Source organism: Carettochelys insculpta, chromosome 5 (genome assembly GCF_033958435.1).
Source record: "Carettochelys insculpta isolate YL-2023 chromosome 5, ASM3395843v1, whole genome shotgun sequence".
Taxonomy (NCBI): Eukaryota; Metazoa; Chordata; order Testudines; family Carettochelyidae; genus Carettochelys; species Carettochelys insculpta.
The window spans coordinates 96306463-96327776 of NC_134141.1; the positions used below are offsets into that span (position 1 = coordinate 96306463).

General features: G+C 45.5%; 1 protein-coding gene across 1 annotated transcript in view; it reads right to left on the minus strand.

Moving 5' to 3' along the window:
• The window catches only part of DDX4 (DEAD-box helicase 4), a 100656-nt gene that overhangs the window by 40715 nt on the left and 38627 nt on the right, over positions 1-21314 (minus strand). The window contains exons 8-13 of the mRNA XM_074995563.1: positions 20939-20980; positions 15336-15383; positions 15190-15234; positions 8865-9007; positions 7240-7392; positions 5538-5692 (exon numbers count right to left, since the gene is read on the minus strand). Of these exons, the coding sequence (XP_074851664.1) occupies positions 5538-5692; positions 7240-7392; positions 8865-9007; positions 15190-15234; positions 15336-15383; positions 20939-20980 (586 nt within the window). The remainder of the gene's footprint in view (positions 1-5537; positions 5693-7239; positions 7393-8864; positions 9008-15189; positions 15235-15335; positions 15384-20938; positions 20981-21314) is intronic.

The following is a 21314-nucleotide window of genomic DNA, read 5'->3' on the forward strand; positions in this document are numbered from 1 at the left end:
CAGTTTAATACAAGTGCTATTTTGTTTGTGAGATTTAGTTCTTACTATTCCTTAATGTGCTGCTGCATCTGCACCTTTATGGGGGTAAAGAGCATCATGTACTATTTTCCAAACTAATAATAATCAAGTTATGCAAAAAATACGAAATATCTCCTCTAGGATGCTGGAAAATGTTGCCTTAGTTGCAAATTAACATGGTTCAATAATCAGATTTGCACCACTTAAGAAATACGTGGAGATGTATCAGTGGGAAACTTGACTTAAATCAAGGAGAGTCTTCTTGGAAACTGAAATCAATGTCTTAAATCAAAGCCATACTGATCAAACTATAAGATGAATGAATTAGGCACACTTCAAACCACTTGCCCATGATTCCTGAGTAAACTTTGGATTGAAGTCCCACTGAGCAAGTTGCATGGCTGCTTTAAAAATTGTATACTGGGCATTCAAAGATAGTATAATCATAACTGTTGTAACAAATACATACAAACAACAGATTGAATGCTGTGCAAGCAATTTTAAATCGAGGCACTTCCTGACCATCCACTGTAAGATCAAGGGACATAAAGACTATGTCTACATGGGCAGCCTCTGTCCACAGATGTCACTGTTAGAGTTACCCCGGCAAAACGTCCGTCAGAGTGTCTACACATAAAAGCCACTCACTATAGCAAGCTGCTCTGTTGACAGAGAGTATCTACACAGCAATGCAGATCTGTCAGAGGGAGCCCCTTAACCCCAGAAGCACAGCTCACGTGGGAAGGTAAGCCCTTCTAGGAGAGCCAGCTCCGCGCACTCCTTAAGGGCCCACCCCTCCCACACTTGCTGTGCGTGGCAAGCCTTGCAGAGCCCTGCGGGCACAAACCCACCCTTGTAGGGACCCCAGTCTCTGGTGAGACAGCCTGTTCCTGCCTGCTGCTGGGGTGGCAGGAGCAGCCCCTGCAGCAAGACCCAGCTGTTGCTGCCTCTGCCCCTTGTCCTCATCAGGATGTTCCATTGCCTCTCAGAGGACAACAACCTTGAGGAGGAACCTGTGAACAATGACCCCATTGTCCCAGTACCCCAACAGCCCACCCCCTCCCCTCAGGGGCCCCGACGCATATGGCAGTACTCCAACAGCTCTGATCGATGAGACTATCTGGTGGTGGGGCAGTGGGCCCACAACTTCCGAATGAGGAAGGCCAACTTTCTCAAACTGTGCAACCAAACAGGAAATGAACATGCAGCCCTCCCTCATGGTCCAAAAGTCGGTGGCCACCTGCTTTATGAAGGCTAGCAACACCCGATAAACTACTGCTCAGCCATCAATTCAGGGTCGGGAATTCCGCCATTGGGGCCATACCGATGCAGGTAAGGAAACTTCAGGCTGCACAGGAGAAAGGGGAGGGGACAGGGAGCTGTGGAACTCATGGGGGACCAGGTGTGCCACCCCTCAGTGACTCATGGTCTCCTCTCCCTGAAGGTGGTGCAGACCATCAATGACCTCCTGCTGCCCAGGCTCATCCACATTGCAGACATGGACATCCCAGTAGCTGGCTTCACTAACCTGGGCCTCCCCAGTTGCTCTGGGGCACTGGATGGGACTTACATTCCCATCCAGGCCCCAGAACACACAGTGCCAAACACTTCATAAATCAAAAGTGGGTACCACTCTGACCATGTAGCCCCTGGTGGACCACCAAGGAGAGTTCTCGATGTCTACATCAGAAGGTTGTGCTGGGGACATGATGCCTGGGCTTCTGGAATTCAAGCCTGTTGCAGAGGATGAAGGCGGACACCTGTGTGCCCTGCCAGAAGCTGGCTGCGGGGGACACACAAATGACTGTGCATCGTTGATGATACGACCTACTCACTCTTCCCGTGGCTCACGACGCCCTACACTGGCCACCTGAAACGCACACAGAAGCTATTCAATGGCCACTTCACCCGCGTAAGGAACCCCATGGAGCTGGCCTTCAGCCACTTGAAAGAGAAGTTCCACTGCCTCCTGACACGGCTAGAGCTGGGGGAGCAAAATGTCCCTGCAGTTGTGGCCACCTGCTGTGCCCTCCACAACTTGGTGGAGAGGAAGGAGGAGTTCCTCCTGCAGGGGTGGGTGCCAGAGGAAGGGGAGGCACTATGAACAGCCTGGGGCGGCTCCTAACCAGCAGGTGCACGTGGATGGGGTGCGTATTTAGGAGGCGCTGCAGGAGTCCTTTGCCCACAGCCCCCTGTGAATACCCCAAGGGCAGCCCTGGGGAGTGCTCCAGTCCCACCACACTCCTCTCTTACCACACCTAGCCAGCCCCAGAACACCCTCCTCCAAGGAGGGACGCAAGCGTTATCCAGAAAAATAACCGTTACAGCAATGTAATGTTCCTTCATAAATAAACTAACACCACTGCAAATCTATAGGGTCTTGTTATTTACAAATGGGGGGGGTGCATGAGGCCCCAAACTCGGGGAGGGGGACCAATCAGGGGCACGGGTTGATGTCCATGACCTGCACGAGCCCCTCACACCCCATGGCCAAGAACCCCTGCAGGCTGGGTTGGGGCCAGGACCATGGGAAAAGAGAAGATCAGTGGAAGGAACAGGACACGTTACTGCTACATCTGGCTCGGTGCAGGGGACAGAAGGGGCTGGAAGGGATGGTAGGGACTGGGATCCTTGGGAAAAGATGGAACCCCGCCCTGTTCATCATCTACTGCAGGGAGTGGAGCACCACATGGGGCATAGAGTCTGGGGGAGCAAGGAGAGTACCAGCTGCAGTGGGGACAGGAGCAGCTGACAGGGCAGATTGGAGTAGCCCAGGCCTCCACAATGTCCAGCAGCCAGTCCTCCCGGGCCAGCCACTGCTTGGACGCCTGTGCCTGGTCCAACTGCCACTCGTCCGCCTGGTGCATCCGCTTCTCTATCAGCTTGTTCTGGTGCTGGAGAGTAGCTGTGTAGGCCCACAGGGTGTTGTCATCTGGCCAACAATGTGCCCTCCAGATATGGGGACACCCTGATAGGGCTGGGCTGCTGGCACTCATGTGCCACTCGGGCTTCTGCTTCATCTGCCTTCTCCCCGAGGCTGCGCCAGGGCTGGCCTGGCCTGGCCAAGCTCTTGGACAGGTAAAACTGTGGACACACATGGAGAGGGTGAGTGTTTCTCACATTACAACTCACAACCCCTCCACCAAACCCCCCCACCCTGGGCAATGCAGTCCACACCCCTGTCCTGTTGGCTGTAGCCAGCTCAGGTGTGCATGCCTGTGCCCCACTGCATAGCAAGCCTGTGCTGTTGCGGGGCGGGGGAGGAGAGGAGAAATGGCCTGACCACCTTCCCCCACCCAGTGGCATGTGGGGTTCCCAGCATGGGCGGAACAAGGGCCCAGTGTTGCCATGCCCTCCCCAGGGCCCCACCACACACATATGGCTCACACTACTGTGCTGGGGGTGGGGGCTCAGGGTCAGGTGCACAGCTGAGCAGCTGTCCTGCCCCCAGTCTTCGCTGGGGTGAGGCCCACCCCCCCAGTACCCAAGATTTCAGAGGGCCCCTGTGGGGCTGTCAGCAGCCTGGTGGATACCCATAGGTGCAGTGGTACACACTGTAATGGACATGGGTACAAGTGGCAAGCCTTCAGGGCACCTGCCCACCCAAGCCATCCCGGCTAGGCCCATGGCACTCCATGCCTGCCCCCGCAAGCCCAGGAGGAGGTGACCACGAGGGTACTCACCAGACAGTCCACTGAACAAGTCAGGAGGTACCCAAATAGAGCTGGCAGCGCTTGGGGTCATCAAGTCCAGGGTGACAACCGTGCCCTGACTTGATTCAGGGTCTGATGGCAGGTTCTGGGCCAGCTCTGTGGCGCTAGCAGCCTCCTGGGGAGGCACAGGGGGGAACAATTCCGGTGGGGTGTCCACAGGGGCAGTGCTTGGGGCCCCGTCTTTGCCGCCAAGGAGGTGGTTGAGCTGTGCTTAGTAGGAGCAGGTGGCCGGCCCTCCCTTCCACCTCCCCAGCCCCCCGAGATCTGCTGCTCATCCCAGGCTGGCAGATAGCCCTGGAGAAGCTCTTATGTTCACCTACACCTGCTTGAGGGTGTGGGCGGGGTGGCCATGCTCCGCCAGGGCCTTGGCCATCTGAGCATAGCTTGGAGAGTTTCCACGATTAGCTCTTGGGTTCAGGACCACCACCATCTCTTCAGCCCAGAGGGCCAGCGAGTCCTTAATTTCCAGACCAGACCAGGAGGAGGCCCACTTCTTACCATCCCTTCAGGACCCCTGAGCTGTGGGAGGGCGAAGGACCATCTGCAGATGCCTGGGATATGACTGCTGGTTCCAGGGAGTGGCTGGCAGGGTGTGCCTCCAGCTACATGCAGCAGAGCTGCAGCCACACTTTCAGCTTCCTGCCTGGGGCTGGTGTGGCTGACAGCTCCTTTAAACACAGCCAGAGGCAGAGATGAGAGAGTTGAGCCTCTAGGGGGAAGCCAGCACCAAGGAGAACCTGCTCCTTTGACAGAATGGAGCCCAAGTACCTACATGGCAGTTTTGTTGACAGAATATTTGTTGAGGGCAGTCTTATGCCTGATCATGGAGAGGCATAAACACTGCCAGGTGAACAGCTGGGTTTTGTTGATAAACTCTTAACAGAGCACTTGAACTGTGTAAATGCTTTGCAAGTTTTGTTGACAGAAGGCCGGTTCTGCCAGCAGAAGCTGCCCATTTAGACCCAGCCCAACAGAAATTCTGTATTGTGGAATTTAAATCTACCACACTTGAATGACCTGTTTTGTACAGAATGTTGTCTTTAATGAAGCAAAGGCAGCAATGCATTGTGCATCAAGCACTTTCTTTCAAAAAAAGAAAAGTGTTTAAAATTCTGTTTTAACTGTTATGCACATACATGGGATATCAACAGAACTTTGGAAGATTATGAAATTAGAGCACTTGTGGGAAACATTTTTCCAGCTGTTCTATCTGTGAAGTAATGAGCATAGATTTCACAAAATTTAAAAAAAGTGCACCCTTCTCCAACATAAGGGCTCAAAGCCGAATTTCTCTCATATTTGAGGCATCAGAAGTGCAGTTAAGAAAAGACTGGAGACTTTAATAAAAGGAATGTTTTCCCTTAAAGGATTCAAATACAAATGAACCAGATTTTCAATAAGTTCTTTTAGGACCATAAATTAGAGGCAATTAGAAACACTGAACCATAGTTATTTTATTTTTAATCTTTAAATTGAGTGACTGCTAAATATTAGCTTAAATTATCAAAAAACTATATCAAATTACTTCAGTTTATTAACAAACTGGAATTGATTTCCTAGGAAGACTTTTCTGTGCTTCTACACAAGGTGATTTCTGACATGCTGTAGTTCCTTTTGTCCATTTTAACTTCTTACCCATATATAATAAGGTCAACCAGACGACCAAAAAGTCCGCAGGGTCTAAATTCCCTATCTAATTTAATTTGTAAAGGCAATACCTTAGTAGCAGTTTTGTTTTCATAGTAATTAAGCTTAATACTACTGCAATCTAACTTGGGAAAAAAAAAAAAAAAAAAAGCAACTTACCCATATGCAAACTTTCTTGCTTCCAGAAAGATCTGGTTTATCAGTTCTCTAGTTGGGGCTACAATGATACATTCTGGCTCTTGCTGCTCTCTGAAGTGACTGGCAGTTACCCCATCTTTCATCATGTGATCCAAAATTGGCAAAAGAAAAGCTGCCTGGAGAGCCAACATAAATGCATCATTAGATTTGGATTTAAAACCTTTGTCTTGGTAGTGTTGGCAATCCATGGAGCAATTAAATCGTCAAATACATTTATAAAAACCTTGCAAGTTCTATATAAAAAAAATTCAGATTTGGCAAAAAAAGAAATTCACAGAACATATTGCAGAACTAGCTATTTCTTTGCTTTTTCCTTGCTCTTCAGAGGCACACATCTTGCAAATACTTAAGTAAAAATACTGCATTATGAATGCTGCGTGTACGACAAACAAAAGGTAAATCTGAGGGTTTGATTCAGATCGTTCTAGACAAGAAAAACACTGACATCGTAGCAAAACAAGGCAATTTGCTTTTATGTGTAGATGCCATCTGTTGACAGAAGTTTTGCTGGGAAATCCCTTCCAACAGTCACTTCTGTCAACAGATACTTCTCGTGTAGACGTAGCCTAACTAGTTATATTAACAGGAGATGATACGGTTTTTTGTATCTTTAAAAGGAACTAACAAGTTATTCCTCTGACACTTCAGGATAAAGGTTCAGGGAAGGTCAGGACTGAAGTGTTAGGATCATCCTTCTGGTTGCAATCAAGACTAGTGGAGGCCAGGATGGGATTGTGGGGTTATACACAAAGATGCTGGGGTCAGTTGCTCAACCAGAGCTGTCTAGCACAGACATCCAGGGTACAACCCACATGGCAGTACACAGGTTGTAAGTGGACTAGGTTGGGAGCTGTAGCAGCAAAGCACTAAAGACATACACAGGGTAAGCAACAGTCAGGTCTGGATTTGCACTACTAAATTGACGTCCATGGACAGGAATTTCATCTTATTTCGGGTAAGAGCTTCAAAATAGCTACAAATCACAAATAAAATATTTGACTAATGTACTGTTCCCCATTTTTTTCTGCTGAATTGGAAACAGTGCCCAAAATAGTTCCTACAGATCTGGCAGAGTATTTCTAATTAGGGCTATGCAATAAACTGCAAAATAAACTTTGAACTTTTGTCCTCTGGTACAAAAACCAGGAATTTTAGTGTTACCAATAAATTAGACTACATAAAAGCTGACAAGAGAATCTCAGTTTTCAGGCACTTAGCATAATGCCTATAAATTTTACAACATCTCAGAAAGACAACTATGAAATTTGTCAGTCAGCAAATTTAGGCCCACTAGATGTTGATTTTAAGATATTTAGCTACACACATACCTGTTAAGTTTAAAAAAAAAAAAAAAAAGAATTAACAGCAATTGCTACCGCAAGACAACTCACTGAAATCTATTTTTCTGAAAGCAAATTTCAGTTTAGCAGAAATCTGTATATTTCATATGCAAGTCAAATGTTTAACTTAAAGTAAAATAATTGTAATGTGTTTAACTAAGAGTAACAATTTCTACAGTAGAATAAATGTTAGATACTTTAAACACTTGAAGGAAAGACTATTTGTCACCTGCAACTTCCTGATTAGCCCTTCTTTATAATTCTCATGGCCCAAAAACAATGTTGTGCTTGTGCCCTCGCACGAATATTTGTAGAAGACTTACTGTTTTTCCAGATCCTGTCTGAGCACACGCCATTAAATCCCTCCCTGCTAGTATAATAGGAATACTATACTTCTGCACTGGTGTAAGTTTCAAATATCCAGCTTTAGTGATGTTCTTGTTTAATGTTTGACAAAGATTAGCTTCTTCAAAAGTCTGAAAAAGAAATACTAAAATTATTCAAATTCAGAAGTTGAGCATTACTGAATGAAGAGGGGAAAATCCTAGAACAAATAGCCATAAAGTTTCTGGCCACAATGTTCTGAGCTATACTATGCTATCCAAGTCTGGTCCTGGCTTTCAGTTCTCTTTGGTATGCTTACACAGTCTGACCATCACCATCTGAAGTTTTAGTTTTCTATGCCTCAGATTCTGGGTCATTTCAACATAATACACATCTGTAACATACTCAAGACTGGTCTCATCTGGCTATTAGCCACCAGTAACCAATATCTACTTCATTAACTAAAGAATATATATTTACACACTGGTTCTCTCTCTAATTCTGAGAAGACACATTGAGAAAGAAAAGTGTACTACATTTCACATATCATTTGCATTGCATTCACACGCACAAAACAGAAAAATATCCAAAATGGGCAAAACACACTCCCTTACAGGAAAAGCCTAACCCAGTTTCTTAACGCTGACAGATCACATCACCACATGTAGCAAAATAATTCAATTGTATTCACTGTTTCCTAGAAAAAGATCTTCCCTGAACACAAATAATTTATGTCTACTACTTTCATTCCTCAGTGTTACAGCTTTATATATATATCTCTATCTATCTATATCTCTCAATAAAAAAAACTCATCAAGCAGCATATGGCAAGTATTCGATTTAGAGAGAAATTTGTACGTTTTTTTTCCCTAGAGCAGAACACTAAATTTTTAAATTAGTTGCATAATGGGGAGCATCAAAATCACAGCTTTAGATTTCTAATACTCACAACTGCACACTACGCTTTACTTTCTCAATGTAAGGTGTTTTAGGTTTTGCATTCCTCTCATTATGGAAAAAAGGAAGACTTTGAAAGGAGGTAAAAATGCTGAATCTAATCTAATCAGATTCTCATTTGCTTTAAAATGAACAGATTCACAAAACACACCTTTACTGAAATAGTCCTAATGATTTTCTAGAAGTCAGTACTTAAGAAAAATTATTGTGAAGGGAAAAAATGTGTACCTTTTGCTTCTTTTTAATGTCTAAAAAATGCTCTAAAGATTACTTAGTTTAACTTAAATTAGAAACTGATTAAACCTGCAAGATTATTATGAGGCACTTTGTGAAATTTCACAAAACTGAGACACAAAAGGAGAGCAACTGACAGGTGAAAGGATATTTTTAAGGCAGGCTTTGGTGCGACCGGTATTTAATTTCAACAGAAATTTGGAAAAAATTAAAGATTAAGACCCTCAAATTAAAGTGTGAAAGCTAACAAAATGTGTCCCTGAAAATCCATCCTTCAAAAGAGATCTTCCAAGGAAAAACTGCTCTATTTTTTCACGGATTATATTTTTCTCAAAAGAAAAAAGTTGTGTGTCACAAAGCAGAATAGGCACAATGTTATTTTAAAAATATGTAAAGATTGCTGGCAAAAGATAGAGGACAAGAGTTCACTAACCAGTATTGCTGGTGGAGGATCAAGTCCTGACACTTCCACAAGGATTGTGTCATATTTGTCAAAATTAATTCCTGTCTGGTAGTGTGCAAATATGGCTTCTTCATTGTCAGGGGGAGGTGGAGGCACATAGGTCACCTTTGGACCTTCAGAAAAACAAAAGAAAACCAGTGGTTCAGATACACAAACACTAATTTGAGGGAAAAGTTTAGTTGCAATAATTTGTTCCATATTGTGCGCCCAAACAATTCTGCAGAACTTCATTAACCTGCACTTCATAATTCATGTATGAAAAAGCCATTCCCAGGCCTCAGTAAAAATTCAGTAGTGTGCTGAACTGAGATTATCTAACACATTTTTTAATCAAAAATTACCATTGTACATTCACAACACATTAACATTTTAAAACGTTCACCTTGACTTGGCAAATCAAAGATTTTTATGAAGCATTCTAGCTGCTTAGCCTTTGTTTACTTTCCCATAAAAGGCTCTTCCAATACATAGAGAAAATGAGTGAAATCCTATCATGTAACTAAAGAGCAGAAGCTGAATTTTTTTGCACTTTTGAAGTCTTGCTTACATTACAAAGTCTATATACTACTGAAATATAGTCTAGCCCAAACTTTGCCTGGCACCCATAAAGAAACCTTTACATGTGGACATTAAATATTCTAAAAGTTTAGAGAGACCAAAGGGTGTCCATAAAAGTACATTTTAGAATAAAAGCGCTTGATCATAACATTGAATACATTTGGGTCAGGAGGAATCTTCTAAAGTCTCATCTGAAAGTTGTTTGGTAAATTGGCAAGAGAAGTAGCTTTAGAATGACTTTCAACATTGACCATTAACAAAAGTTATTCATAAATTATGTCAAGTTTTAACTGCTGATTACAACTAATTCTAAGGAGAAAACACAAAAAGACATAGGTATTACTGTCTTTAAAAAAAAAAAGACCTGTTCGATAGAGAGATTTTTAAGGCCAAAAAGGATCATCTAGCCTGAACTCCTGTATGGCAGAAGCATTTAAATTTCACCCACTATCCCTGTATTGAGTACAATAAATTGTGCTTCTCTAAAGGATAGAGATTCCAAAAGGGAATCCGCCCTGAAGACTTCGCGAAAAAGATAATCCATCATTTTCCTTTGGTAGATTATTCCAATGATAAGTAACCCTTTCAAAAAAATGTAAGTCTTATTTGAAATTGTCTGGCTTCAGCTTCCATCCACTGGGTTCTTGTTATGTGCTAGAGTAAAATCAACCTTAGTTACCTTCATAAAGAGAAAATACTGGGTAACTATGTAGTAGACTCCTGACTTGCACGTTTCTTGTATTAATGAAAGTCGAAATCACAAATCTACTCCACTTGGTGCTCATTAGGCCTCAACTGGAGTACTGTGTCCAGTTCTGGGCAAAACATTTCACAAAATATGCAGAGAAATTGGAAAGGTCCAGAGAAGAGCAAAAAGAATGATTAAAGGTCTAGAAAACATGAACTATGATGGAAAACAGAAAGAACTGGGCTTGTTTAGTTTAGAAGAGAGAAGATTTAGAGGAGACATGACTGGTTTTCAAGTACTTCAAAGAGGGTTACAAGGAGGAAGTAGAAAAATTGTTCTCCTTGGCCTCTGAGGATAGGACAAGGAACAATGGGCTTAAACTGCACCAAGGGACATTTAGATTGGACATCAGGAAAAAACTTCTTAAATGTCAGTGTGGTTAAACACCGGAATAAGATATGTAGGGAGGTTGTGGAATCTCCATCGCTGAAGATATTTAAGAGCAGGTTACACAGATACCTACTGAGGGTAATCTAGATGGTGTTTGGTCCTGCCAAGAGGGCAGGGAACTGGACTCAATGACCTCTTGAGGTCCCTTCCAGTTCTAGTGTTCTATGATGTCAAGGAATCCCCCGCCCATGGTGCTGAAGCCCTGGCCCAGGCACAGCCCAGACAACAAGGCCACAGCACTGCCTGGCAACACCCTACTCCAACACCACTCGCAGACACCCAGCCCAGGCTGCCTCCTTCCTCACCTGCCCCTCCCTCTGCTCATTCCTGGGATGCCACTGGAGGGAGCCACCAGTGTCGAGCTGCTGCACGTGCCCTGCATGCTGGAGCTAGGGGCACCCACAGCCACACACACACACAGCAGCACTGCAGCGCCACGGGGAAAGGGGCGGGGGGTTACATCTCTCTGCAGCGGCTCACCACAGCCAGTCATGGTGTGCATGGCCTGAGCAGCCAGTGCGGAAACCAGCCTGGCCTCCAGGGCCTGTGAATGGTGTGTGAAACTTCTGCCCCGGGCAGAGTTCAGCCAGTGGAGGGAGCCCATCCAGTAGCAGGCTGGAGGGGGGTTTGCCTGTCCATGCTCCATTGATAGGGGTGGGGAAAAGGGGAGACTGGGCAGCACCCCTAGAGCTCCCGGCTCTCTCGGCGGCTCCCTCCCACTTCTCCTCCAGGGTGCTGTGCCCGCTTGCTGGGCCTTGCTGCACACCCCCGGCTGCTCAAAGCGCATCCTGGCCACGAGGCCAGTCAGCTGTGGTTCTGGCCTTGCTCCCCCACGGACCTCAAACTGAGCGAAATTTGACTTGCGCTCTGTTGCCCAGGAACACAAGCTATGCTTAAACTGGGGGTCTACTGTACATCATAATCCAGTCTGCTTTTCACTTCTTTTGATAACCTTACATCATTTATGGCTCCTCAGCTTTCGCTCCAATTTCTCAAAACATTTTAAAAATACAATCTGCAATATGCCAATGTCTTACCATTGCAAGCATATGAGTAAGCATTTGAAACATGGTGAAAAGGGCATATCCCCCCATCAAAAAATAAGTTTCCAAGGGTCAGGATGGAGAGAAAAGTCTTCTCATATAAAGCTAACCAACTGCACTGACCCTAAAAACAACTCTATCCTAACTTTGGGCATAGCTGTGTTAGTCTGTAACTTCACAAACAGTCCTGTTATATCCTGGAGACAAAAAAAATTTACTAGGTCATGAGTGTTCATCAGTTGGGTTGGAGTGGGAATTACAGAATCCAGCATAGATACATAGCAGCAGGGAAAAAGGATGAAGGAAAAGGCAGTTACCTATCAGTTAGACCAGTTGATAAAACAGATTAAGTGGGATGAGTCTCATTCATAGCATGTGATACAGAACAGCAAAATATCAAAGGGAGGAAAATCGCCCTTTCGAATGTGTTTGCTAATTCACATCTTTACTTAAGCCTAAATTCATGGTATTAAATTTGTAACTGAATTCCAGTCTTCTAAATCAGGTGATAAAAATTTTGTAGAATGACTACTTTTAAATTAATTACTGAATGTCCAGGGAAGTTAAAATGTTCCTCTACGGGGTGGGCATGTTACCATTTTCGGTGTCTGATCTGTATCCATTTATTCTTTGGCATAGACGCTGTCTGGTTCATTGACTTTTGTACATAGCAAAGGGGCATTGCAACAATTTACAAGCTATCCTGGAAAACAATTTTGTTCTCTGACCTTGGTAGACAAGCCAGTTCCTGCCTACACACAGCCCCCACACCTGAAGCCCATACTCATCAGCAGCCACACACCACACCGCAGGAACATTAACCCAGGAATCTGTCCCTGCAACATACCCCACTGCCAACTCTGTCCACAATCTATACAAGCAACACCATCACAGGGCTTAACCATATCAGCCACGACATCAGAGGCACATTCACTAATGCACAGGATCCTAAACTGGGAGGGCGTGCAGAAATTCCAAGGGGGGGGGCAGGGTGCGAGGCAACCCAGACCTCCCCACCTAACCCCACTCCAAGAAAGCCTATGCTGACTTTACCTTGTGCAAAAATGGAGGTAGCACCAGCTTCCTGTGGTGGTGGGACATGGGTGTGTCCCCTGCAGCTGCACACCACAGCCAGTCTCAGCAAATGCACATGCTGCTTCCCCTCCCCATACAGCCGGGGCATTTCCTGAAAAGCAGGGTCTGTTGCCTGCCAGCACCTTCCTTCTGCCTGCTGTGTTCCTCTGTAGGACTGGAGTGGGGGGAAAAGTAGGAGCCCCAGGTCCACATCAGCTCCAACTGCACAGGTAGCACATGCCCTACTCCTCACTCCCCATGGAAGCTGCATGCTGCCTGAGCAGTTGGAGCTGGTATGGACCTGGAGACACCTACTCCCCACCCTCCACCCCGTGCAGGAAGATAGCAGGCAGAAGGAAGTTGTCAGCAGGAACAGACCCTGCTTTTCAGGAAATCCACCAGTTCTTTGGGGAGGGGAAGCAGCGCAACGTTTCCTGAGACCACAGACCTGGCACGCACCTGCAGGACCTCCAGGTACAAACCAAGCTGTCCCCTCCCCTCACGCACACAAATACCCTGTCCAGACCCCCCACAAGTACCCTGCCCCAGGCCCCACCCACCCACAGCCCCTAGCCAGACACCTACCCCCAGCTTGCTCCTGTACCCTATTTTCTACCCAAATTCTGTACCTCATCCCTATCCCACTCACTGGCAGCCCTGTCCTGCACACTGGATCCCTTTTTTGGCTCAACCTCTGTGTGCAGAGGGGCCCACAAATTCCACTAACCCTGGAACCCTAGACAAATTAATCTGGCCTGAGGCCTTGAACCTCAGTCCTACCTACTCTTCCCACCAGGGGACTGAAGTACCAGGGGAGGGAGGTGTCTCATTTGGGGGCCCGCAACAGTGGGACTTGGGGGTTTGGGGTTTTTTGGCATCTCACTTGTGTAGTCCCAGACTTATTTTTCTGTGAGTCAGTGACCCTGACCCAAAACAGGTTCCAAACCCCTCCCATAAGGAAAGAATGCTGAGATGTTTGTGGTGGACATATTTAATTTAAAAAGGAAGTCTGCCCAACATGCCCCCATCTGGTCACAGCATCAGAACACCCTGCATCTCCCCCCCACACCTTAATCCTGAGCCTATCATACACTGGAAGCCCCTCTCCTGAGCCCCTCACATCCCCAGACCACTACTGTACAATCCACACACTGCAAATCTCTGTCCTGAGCCCACCACACTCCAAACCCCCCCGACCTGCGCCCCTCATAAACACCAACCTGAACTGCTGCACCCTCACATCCACAAGCCTGTGGTTTGCTTAGAACCCCAACACGTCACCTGACACCAATATTCTCAATCCTGGAGCAAGCAGCCCCTTCTCCACTTCTTCCTGCACCCAAATTCCCTCCTAGAGCTTGCACCTTTCACCCCCTTCCTACACCCAAATCCCTCATTCCCACCCCAGAGCCTGTACCTCCTGTTTCAACACAGCGAGAATGAGTAAGGGGACAGCATATGATGGAGACAAAGGGAATGGAGAGGGCAAGGCCTAAAGAAAGGGGTGGGGTCTTCAGGCTTTCCCTGACATTTAAAAAGGGATCTTGGGTGTAAAACGATTGGAAACCACTGTCAGGCAAAAAAAATTAAATTTCAAAGTTCATACCACAAAATGTGATTTTTTTTTTTTTTTTTTTTTGCCTTTTACATGCCGAGGTACAAATTGAATTTTTTTTTTGTTAAAGAGGGGTTGGATGATGGTAAAGAAGCGGGGGGCGGGGAGGGGGCACATGAGGGTTTCTCAAAAAATCAAAAGGAGGCATGATGCCAAAAAGTTTGGGAACCACTGTGCTAACGTGATGTACACTACCCAATGCCAGCAATGCCCCTCAGACATGTACACTGAATAAAATCAGACAGACAGTGAGTACTGAAATCACCAACAAGTATCCTCGATCTTCTTTGGATGACTGGAAAATTCTTTATGGGCAAGCTGCTACACATGTCCTGGATATCTCTACCCATGCTGTTGAACCTGTTGGATCTCACCACAGCATTTTTTTGCATCACTCTTATGCTCATATTTGTGTCTGCCTTTTTCCAACATGCTTTTTAAGCCTGGAGTACCTTTTGTTGTCCTGTAGAGCAACTTTCCGTCTGTCAAGTAAATTCAATACACAAAAGTGAATTCTATTAACTGAACACCTAGAAAAGTAGCAAATGCTTTGAAAGGGTTCTCCCCCCCACAAAACCAGGTCTCTGGATTGCCTCAGATTATGAGCTGTAAAAATGAACCTCCCGAGTACCCTGAAGCATATGCTGGGCAATACATACTGTCAGTCAAACTATATTTATAGATTAATGAAATCTACGATAAAATACAAAAAACTTTTAGGAGTTTGACTTCTTGCCTTACAAGTAATTCTACATGCACACCCCATGCAGGGGAACTCGGACTTGACGACCTCTCAAGGTTCCTTCCGGTTCTAGTATTTTGTGATTTTAAGACTCCCAGTGATTTTGGTTTTGTTTTTTTTTTTACCTGGATTATCACCACCTTCTGTTTCACCATCTGATTTCCAAGAACCTTCGATAAAAAACACACTTATTAGAGAAAATGAGAGAGAAAGATCAGGCAATACAAAATACTGAATTCTCGATAATCTACTTTATATCGAATCTACTTACTTCTTCCTGAACCTGGGATTACTTCTTCATTGTAACCTCTGTATCCTCCTGTTAAAGAAGTGTCACAAAAACACTTCAGGCTTTAGCGGTTTTTAAAAAACCGGATGTACATGAAAACAAGACAAACGTATATGACGTACAGCACAGAAGGAGCTGAGATCCTTGTAGAAACAAGCAAATGGGTGACAGACAACTGACAGAATAAATGGGGTGATCACAACACAGTAAGATAAGAAATCAGGAAAGTAAGGTAAAGTGAGCTATTGATGACAAGGACCAAAACTTTGTGTTTAATATAGTGGATACTGGACAGTAGCCTAACCAAGGCTGCAAGTTGGGAAAAGGGATTCTCACAGTAGCATTTTGACTGGACCTGAAGGAGTGATGATGGCCAGAGAAGAGATGGATGTAGTTATCAAGAAGCAAGATGAGAAAATGAATGAGTTTGCCAGTAGGGTCAGAACAGATCAGATGTTTTCGTTCTGTTCTTCTGATCAGAGATCACAAACCACCCACATCTTTAGATACTTGAAGGTGACTATTACCTATACTCTTCACAGTTGTCTTTTCCATTATCTGCTTTTGTTTTACGGTTTCCAAAGTGAGGAGCTCTAAAACTTACCTGCCAAAACAGTTTTATGTTGCTTACAGTACATTTTAGAAAAGGGAAACTATGATGCCTCAACAGGCACAAATTTACAACTTCTTGAAAAACCTTTAAGCCATAAAACACAATTATGAACCTTTCCTTAACTGTTACTCTTTGAGAAGCATTGCTCATGTCCATTCCAATATAGGCATGTGGGTCACATGCATGATCTCCAGAAGACATTTTTCCCTCAGTGATCCGTCAGGCAGTTCTGGGTCTCACTGGAGTGGCACCTCCTTAGTGCAGAATATAGGTACTGGATTTCCACACCCACACCCTGCCCAGCTCCTTCTCCCTAACAACTCCAACAGAGGGACATACCAGCTGTTTGAGGAATGGACGTGAGACACGTTTCAAAGAACAACAGTTACAGAAATGGGGTCACATCTACTCCAACAGAAGCGACTACCACACTAACACTCAGGTAACAGGGTCAGAGTTTCTGTGAGACATTAACTGGAGGATCAATATCCTAAAGGCTGCCTCATTCCTCCCCACCTGAGTGAGGAAGCAGTGCACAGAAACGTATGGATAGATGACCAGGGCACTGCACATGTTGTAAGTGGAACACAGGCCATGAATGCCACTGAAGACGCCTGTGAACTGGTGCACTGCACCATTAAATGAGGGGAAGCACTGTCACCAGGCCATAGGATGTGCTGATGGAGGAATTCACCAAGGAGGAAAGCCTCTAAGCAGAGGTTGGATGCCCTTCACCCTTTCTGAGATGGCCCCAAAATAAATGGATTGAAATTTGGAAGAGTTAGATCCTATCTATGTGAAAAATCAAAGCACATATAACGGCCAAAGAATGAAACCTGATTGTGTTTAGCGATACGGGGTTTAGGACAGAAGACTGGGAAAAAGATGTCCTGACTCTTAAGAAAATGACAGACGCTTTAGGAAGAGCTGAGAGCTATTTGTGTTGTAGAAAACTGTTCTGACATGAACTGGACTGGGGAATTCTGATCCTGCTGCCAAGTAGATGCTATCAGAGGACACTTGTAGACTTTCCCCTTTCTGACTGAACAGATAATCCAAAATAAAAAGGCTTTTGGAGTGTTCTGAAGCGATCACAGTGAAATGGAAGAGCTTCCTACTAAGTAACTGTTTTAGTTGACTGCTTTCTGCTATCCATAAGGACCTCTTGGACTGGGACTGAAGAGACTAGTTCCATTTCATTCAGCCACAAAGGCGCAACCACTGCCATACATTTTGGGATGACTCCCAGGGCTGTCGACTGGCTGAGGGGCACAAACAGGAACTGACAGTGGTCCTGATTTACTACAAACCAAAGCTCTCTTCTGTGCCACTGTAAGATGGCTATATGAAAATAAGCGTATTGAGAATTTTGAACTAGTCCCCTGGATCTAGGGAAGGAATAATCAAGGCCAGAGACTCCATGAGCAACTTCAGCAATTTCTTGAAGAAGCTGAGGTCCAGATCTGAGATCTCCACCAGACTCTGAGACTAGGAAACACCAGAAGTAAAGGCCTTTGCCTCTTAGCTCTGTGGGAGCATGTGCATTGGGGCAGGAGACCTTCACAAGAAGGGTCTCTGAAGGAGGAAATGGAGAAGGGAGGGGAGGAGAAGAGAAACTGCAAGGTGCATCACACTTCTACCACGTGGAGCATACATCAGTGGAACATGATGTTGACCCACACAAAAATATGGTATAGTCCAGGTTTTGGGGGGACACACCATATTTATGCACATCCTCAAAATGTTTCATCTGCCACCCAATGATTCTCACAGGTGTAAATTTTGAGGCTATTGAGGAGGAGGAGGAGGAGCAGCAATGTTTCTTTTTGGAAACCCCTTGTAACCAGCCAGGCTCGGGTTTCCCAGAAACGAGGCTGCACCCAGAAGGCAAGTGCTATATTTGGTTTATTGAAAGCGTGACACCCGCGATGGGAGCCCCAGAAACGCCAGTCACCAGTGGGAGAAAACCCAATGCATCAGAGCTTCGCTCGGGGGAGAGGCTCTATGACAGGTCTCCTAACACTAACTAATAAAGCTTGAACTTATTTACATAAAATTGCTGAAAACTGCTTATGCACTACTCCTACTATCTTTTGTGGCCTACTGCCAGCGTAGCCTTGAAGTTTTGGCAATTGTACTTGGTTTTGCAGTTGTTCGCCTTGGCAGGATTACTTTGTTTTGCAGCTTTTTACCTTGCACAGACTGGTCTGTTTGGAATTCTTCTCAGGGTTCACAGAGGGGTTGGACTGCACTCTTGACCATCACAATGTCTTCTTGCACCCTACACCCCTGGTCATCCCTCATTCAAAAACCTGCCTCTGGTAACGCTGGTCAAAATGGTCCACTTGCTGTCAGCTTCAAATGTTTCCTGGCTGGAGTCAGGAGGTGGAAACCCAATGACTTTAAGGTTGCTCTTAAATCCTTGAGGCTGTGGACACAGGAGTCCATTTGCTCCAAAAACTGAGGACTGTCCCTCAAATGAGAGATCCTGAACTATTTGTTTGAACTTGAGGGGGAGGCCCAATGACAGCAGCCAGGAACTCCTTCTCCTTACCAAGCTTCTGGCCACTGCTCAGGCTCTCTCATCTGTGGCATCTAGCACCACCTTGAGGGACACCTTGACTATTGCTCCACCCTCTTCAGCTAAGCTCAAATTTCACCCTAGATTCTGCTTTTGGAAATTCTGTATTAATGACTAGACATTCAAGTCATAACAGCTTAACAGTGCTTGGTGATCGTAAATTCTAAGCTGAAGTCTCCATGAAGTGTCGATTTTTCTCCCCAGGAGGAGCAGCTTTGTCTCTCTAGCCTTAAGTGGCAGGCCCTGATGCTTGTATTTCCCCTTTGTTGACCATGATGACTACGGAACCTGATGAAGGATAAGTATAAAGGAATATGTACCCTGAGGTATGAAGGACTTCCTCTCCACCTGCTTGGCAGTGGGCTGAAGAGAGTCTGGGGTCTGCCACAGTGCTTTTATAGGCTGTTGAATGGCCTCATTCAGGGACAGAGCAATTCTTGCTGGCCACAAAGCTGTCAAAATGTCTACTATGATGGAGCTTAACTCTGCAATCTCTTCTATGGAGATTAAGGTTCTGAGCCATTCAACACAGGACCTCTTGGCGGGCTTTGTAGACACCCTATATTGAGGTTATAACCACACCCACCACTGCTTCATCCAGAGAAAATTAAGTAGCCTAGACCATTGCTGGTTCCTGGACCTCCTCCATCCCTGGAGAAGTCACTGCTTGTGCGAAGGTTCCTGACCTCTGCCCCAAGGAATGATCTGCTTTTTAATAGGATCGAAGGGGTGCCTGATCTCAGAGGATGCTTGAAAAAAAGAGAGAGGATCCCTCATTGGGAGCCTTGGATCACTGGCAACCAAAGAATCCATTCTGGCGACTAAGGAGTTGTGTGCCATTGGCCAGGAACCTACCCTAATGGGATACACCCCTGAATCTCACCAACAGAGCATCTACAACCCACTTGGGCTACAGTTCTTCATGAATCATATGATTGTCTGTGATTTCAAGCCAGCAGACCCACTCCTACATGACCAAAGCAGCGTTGTGCCCGTGGTGCAAATGACCTTACCTTGATGGGGAACAGCGTAGAGCTGCATTGAGATGAACAACAGTGCTGTCCTGGAAAGCACTGCCATGATGAAGACTGATGTCTTGGCAACGAGCCATGCTCAGACTGCATCCATGGTGAAGAGCAGTGCCAGGACAGCGAATGGTGTGGAAACTGCAACCAAATGACAGGAGCAAGACTAGCACCTAAGTGGTGTGCCATGCTGCTGTGGTGAGAGTGCTAAGTTTGCCTGGTGATGAATGGGATGGGGAGTGGTATCTCTTCATGACTGAAGGCTTGCCCAGGGCTGAGGTGCTTGCCCATTTGCGGCTAGAACCTGAAGTGCCTGGCTTATTCACTGCAGGCTTGGGCTTGGAGTCAGCAGTGCCAGTAAAGTCAAGATATTTTGTGCCACCTTACATTCCCCTTGCTGTTGATAGTGCTGCCAAAGTTATGCCCTTTTCTTGGCTCTCCCTATTACTAGAGAGTCTCTCAGTGCTAGAGTGTACAGTGCTGATTCAGCCGCTTCCAACTGGTCTGTCGTAGATTTCACACTCTACAGGTCTCTCAACTGGGAATAGTCCCATTGGATTTTAACTGCTTTTCTGGCACTAGTGACTGATGCTGAGTGGTTGGCATTGCCTTCTTGGGTGCTTGGGAAGCCTGCCAGGAAGATAGGACCAGGGAGTCTAAGCCATGTCAGATGTTCCAAACAGACACCAGTGCAATCCTGGTAGAGGAGGTGCTCAGCACCAGGTCTGGCTGCCACTGAAACAGGACAGAGTGCTTCCTCCTTAAGTGGAAACTTCAATCTACTATCTTGCCTGGTCAGAAGTTCCTACAGCTCTGGCACTGATCCTGAAGATGGCCTGCTTCCAAGCACTTTAACCAGTGCTTTTAAGGGTCACTAACTGGCATGTGGTTGCAGCCTACTGCCCCACTGTTAGAAGCTCTGAGACCAAGGCATGACCCTGGTTCCAGGTGTGAAAGCCCAGCAGGGCAGGTGCTTACTGATCTACTGTCTATTTAAAGGAAAACTACCACTACGGAAATCACTTCCTGAGCAAGAGATAGAATTGCAGAAGTTGCCCAGGATAGAAAAGAAGAAACTAAGAGGGGATTGGCTGGCAGGCGCCTATATACCACACTATGGAGTTCCTACTCCTATAGATGCCACTAGGAACAAAGATTTCTGGCAAAAGGGCACACAATGTATGCACACTTGTACCAGAATGACATGCCCTTTATAAAGCCAGGGGAAATGAGGCATTGAGTGATATATGATTTACACAAATTGACAGAGTAAGTAAGTACTAAAGCTAGGAGTACTCCCTCTCCCCCTTCAAGTTACTAGTAAATATAACAATTTTTGTATGACCCTAGTACATAAGAACCTGACCTCTTCTTCCAAATCCTCTGCTTTTGTTACTGTCATTATCACCTGAAAAATAAAGAGACAGAAATATTTACATGAATAGGATGCAACTGTGATTCACAAATCTCAATACAATACCTTAAAGCTGTTATGACTACAGACAACAGGATCCCTTCTCAGTAAGACAAATCTGGCAGTACTTTTGTCAATCCTTTATTATCCATTCTACCAGTAATTCTTTACCTAAGAATTTCATCTTCTCCTTTTAAGCAGCAAAGACAAATACATATCTATTATTAGCAGGCAGTCCAGACACTCATTTCATGGTTTCTCTTCTGTAGAAATTTTTAGGCTGCATATAATAGAGAGACAGCAGCAGACTTACAGCTTTTCTACACTA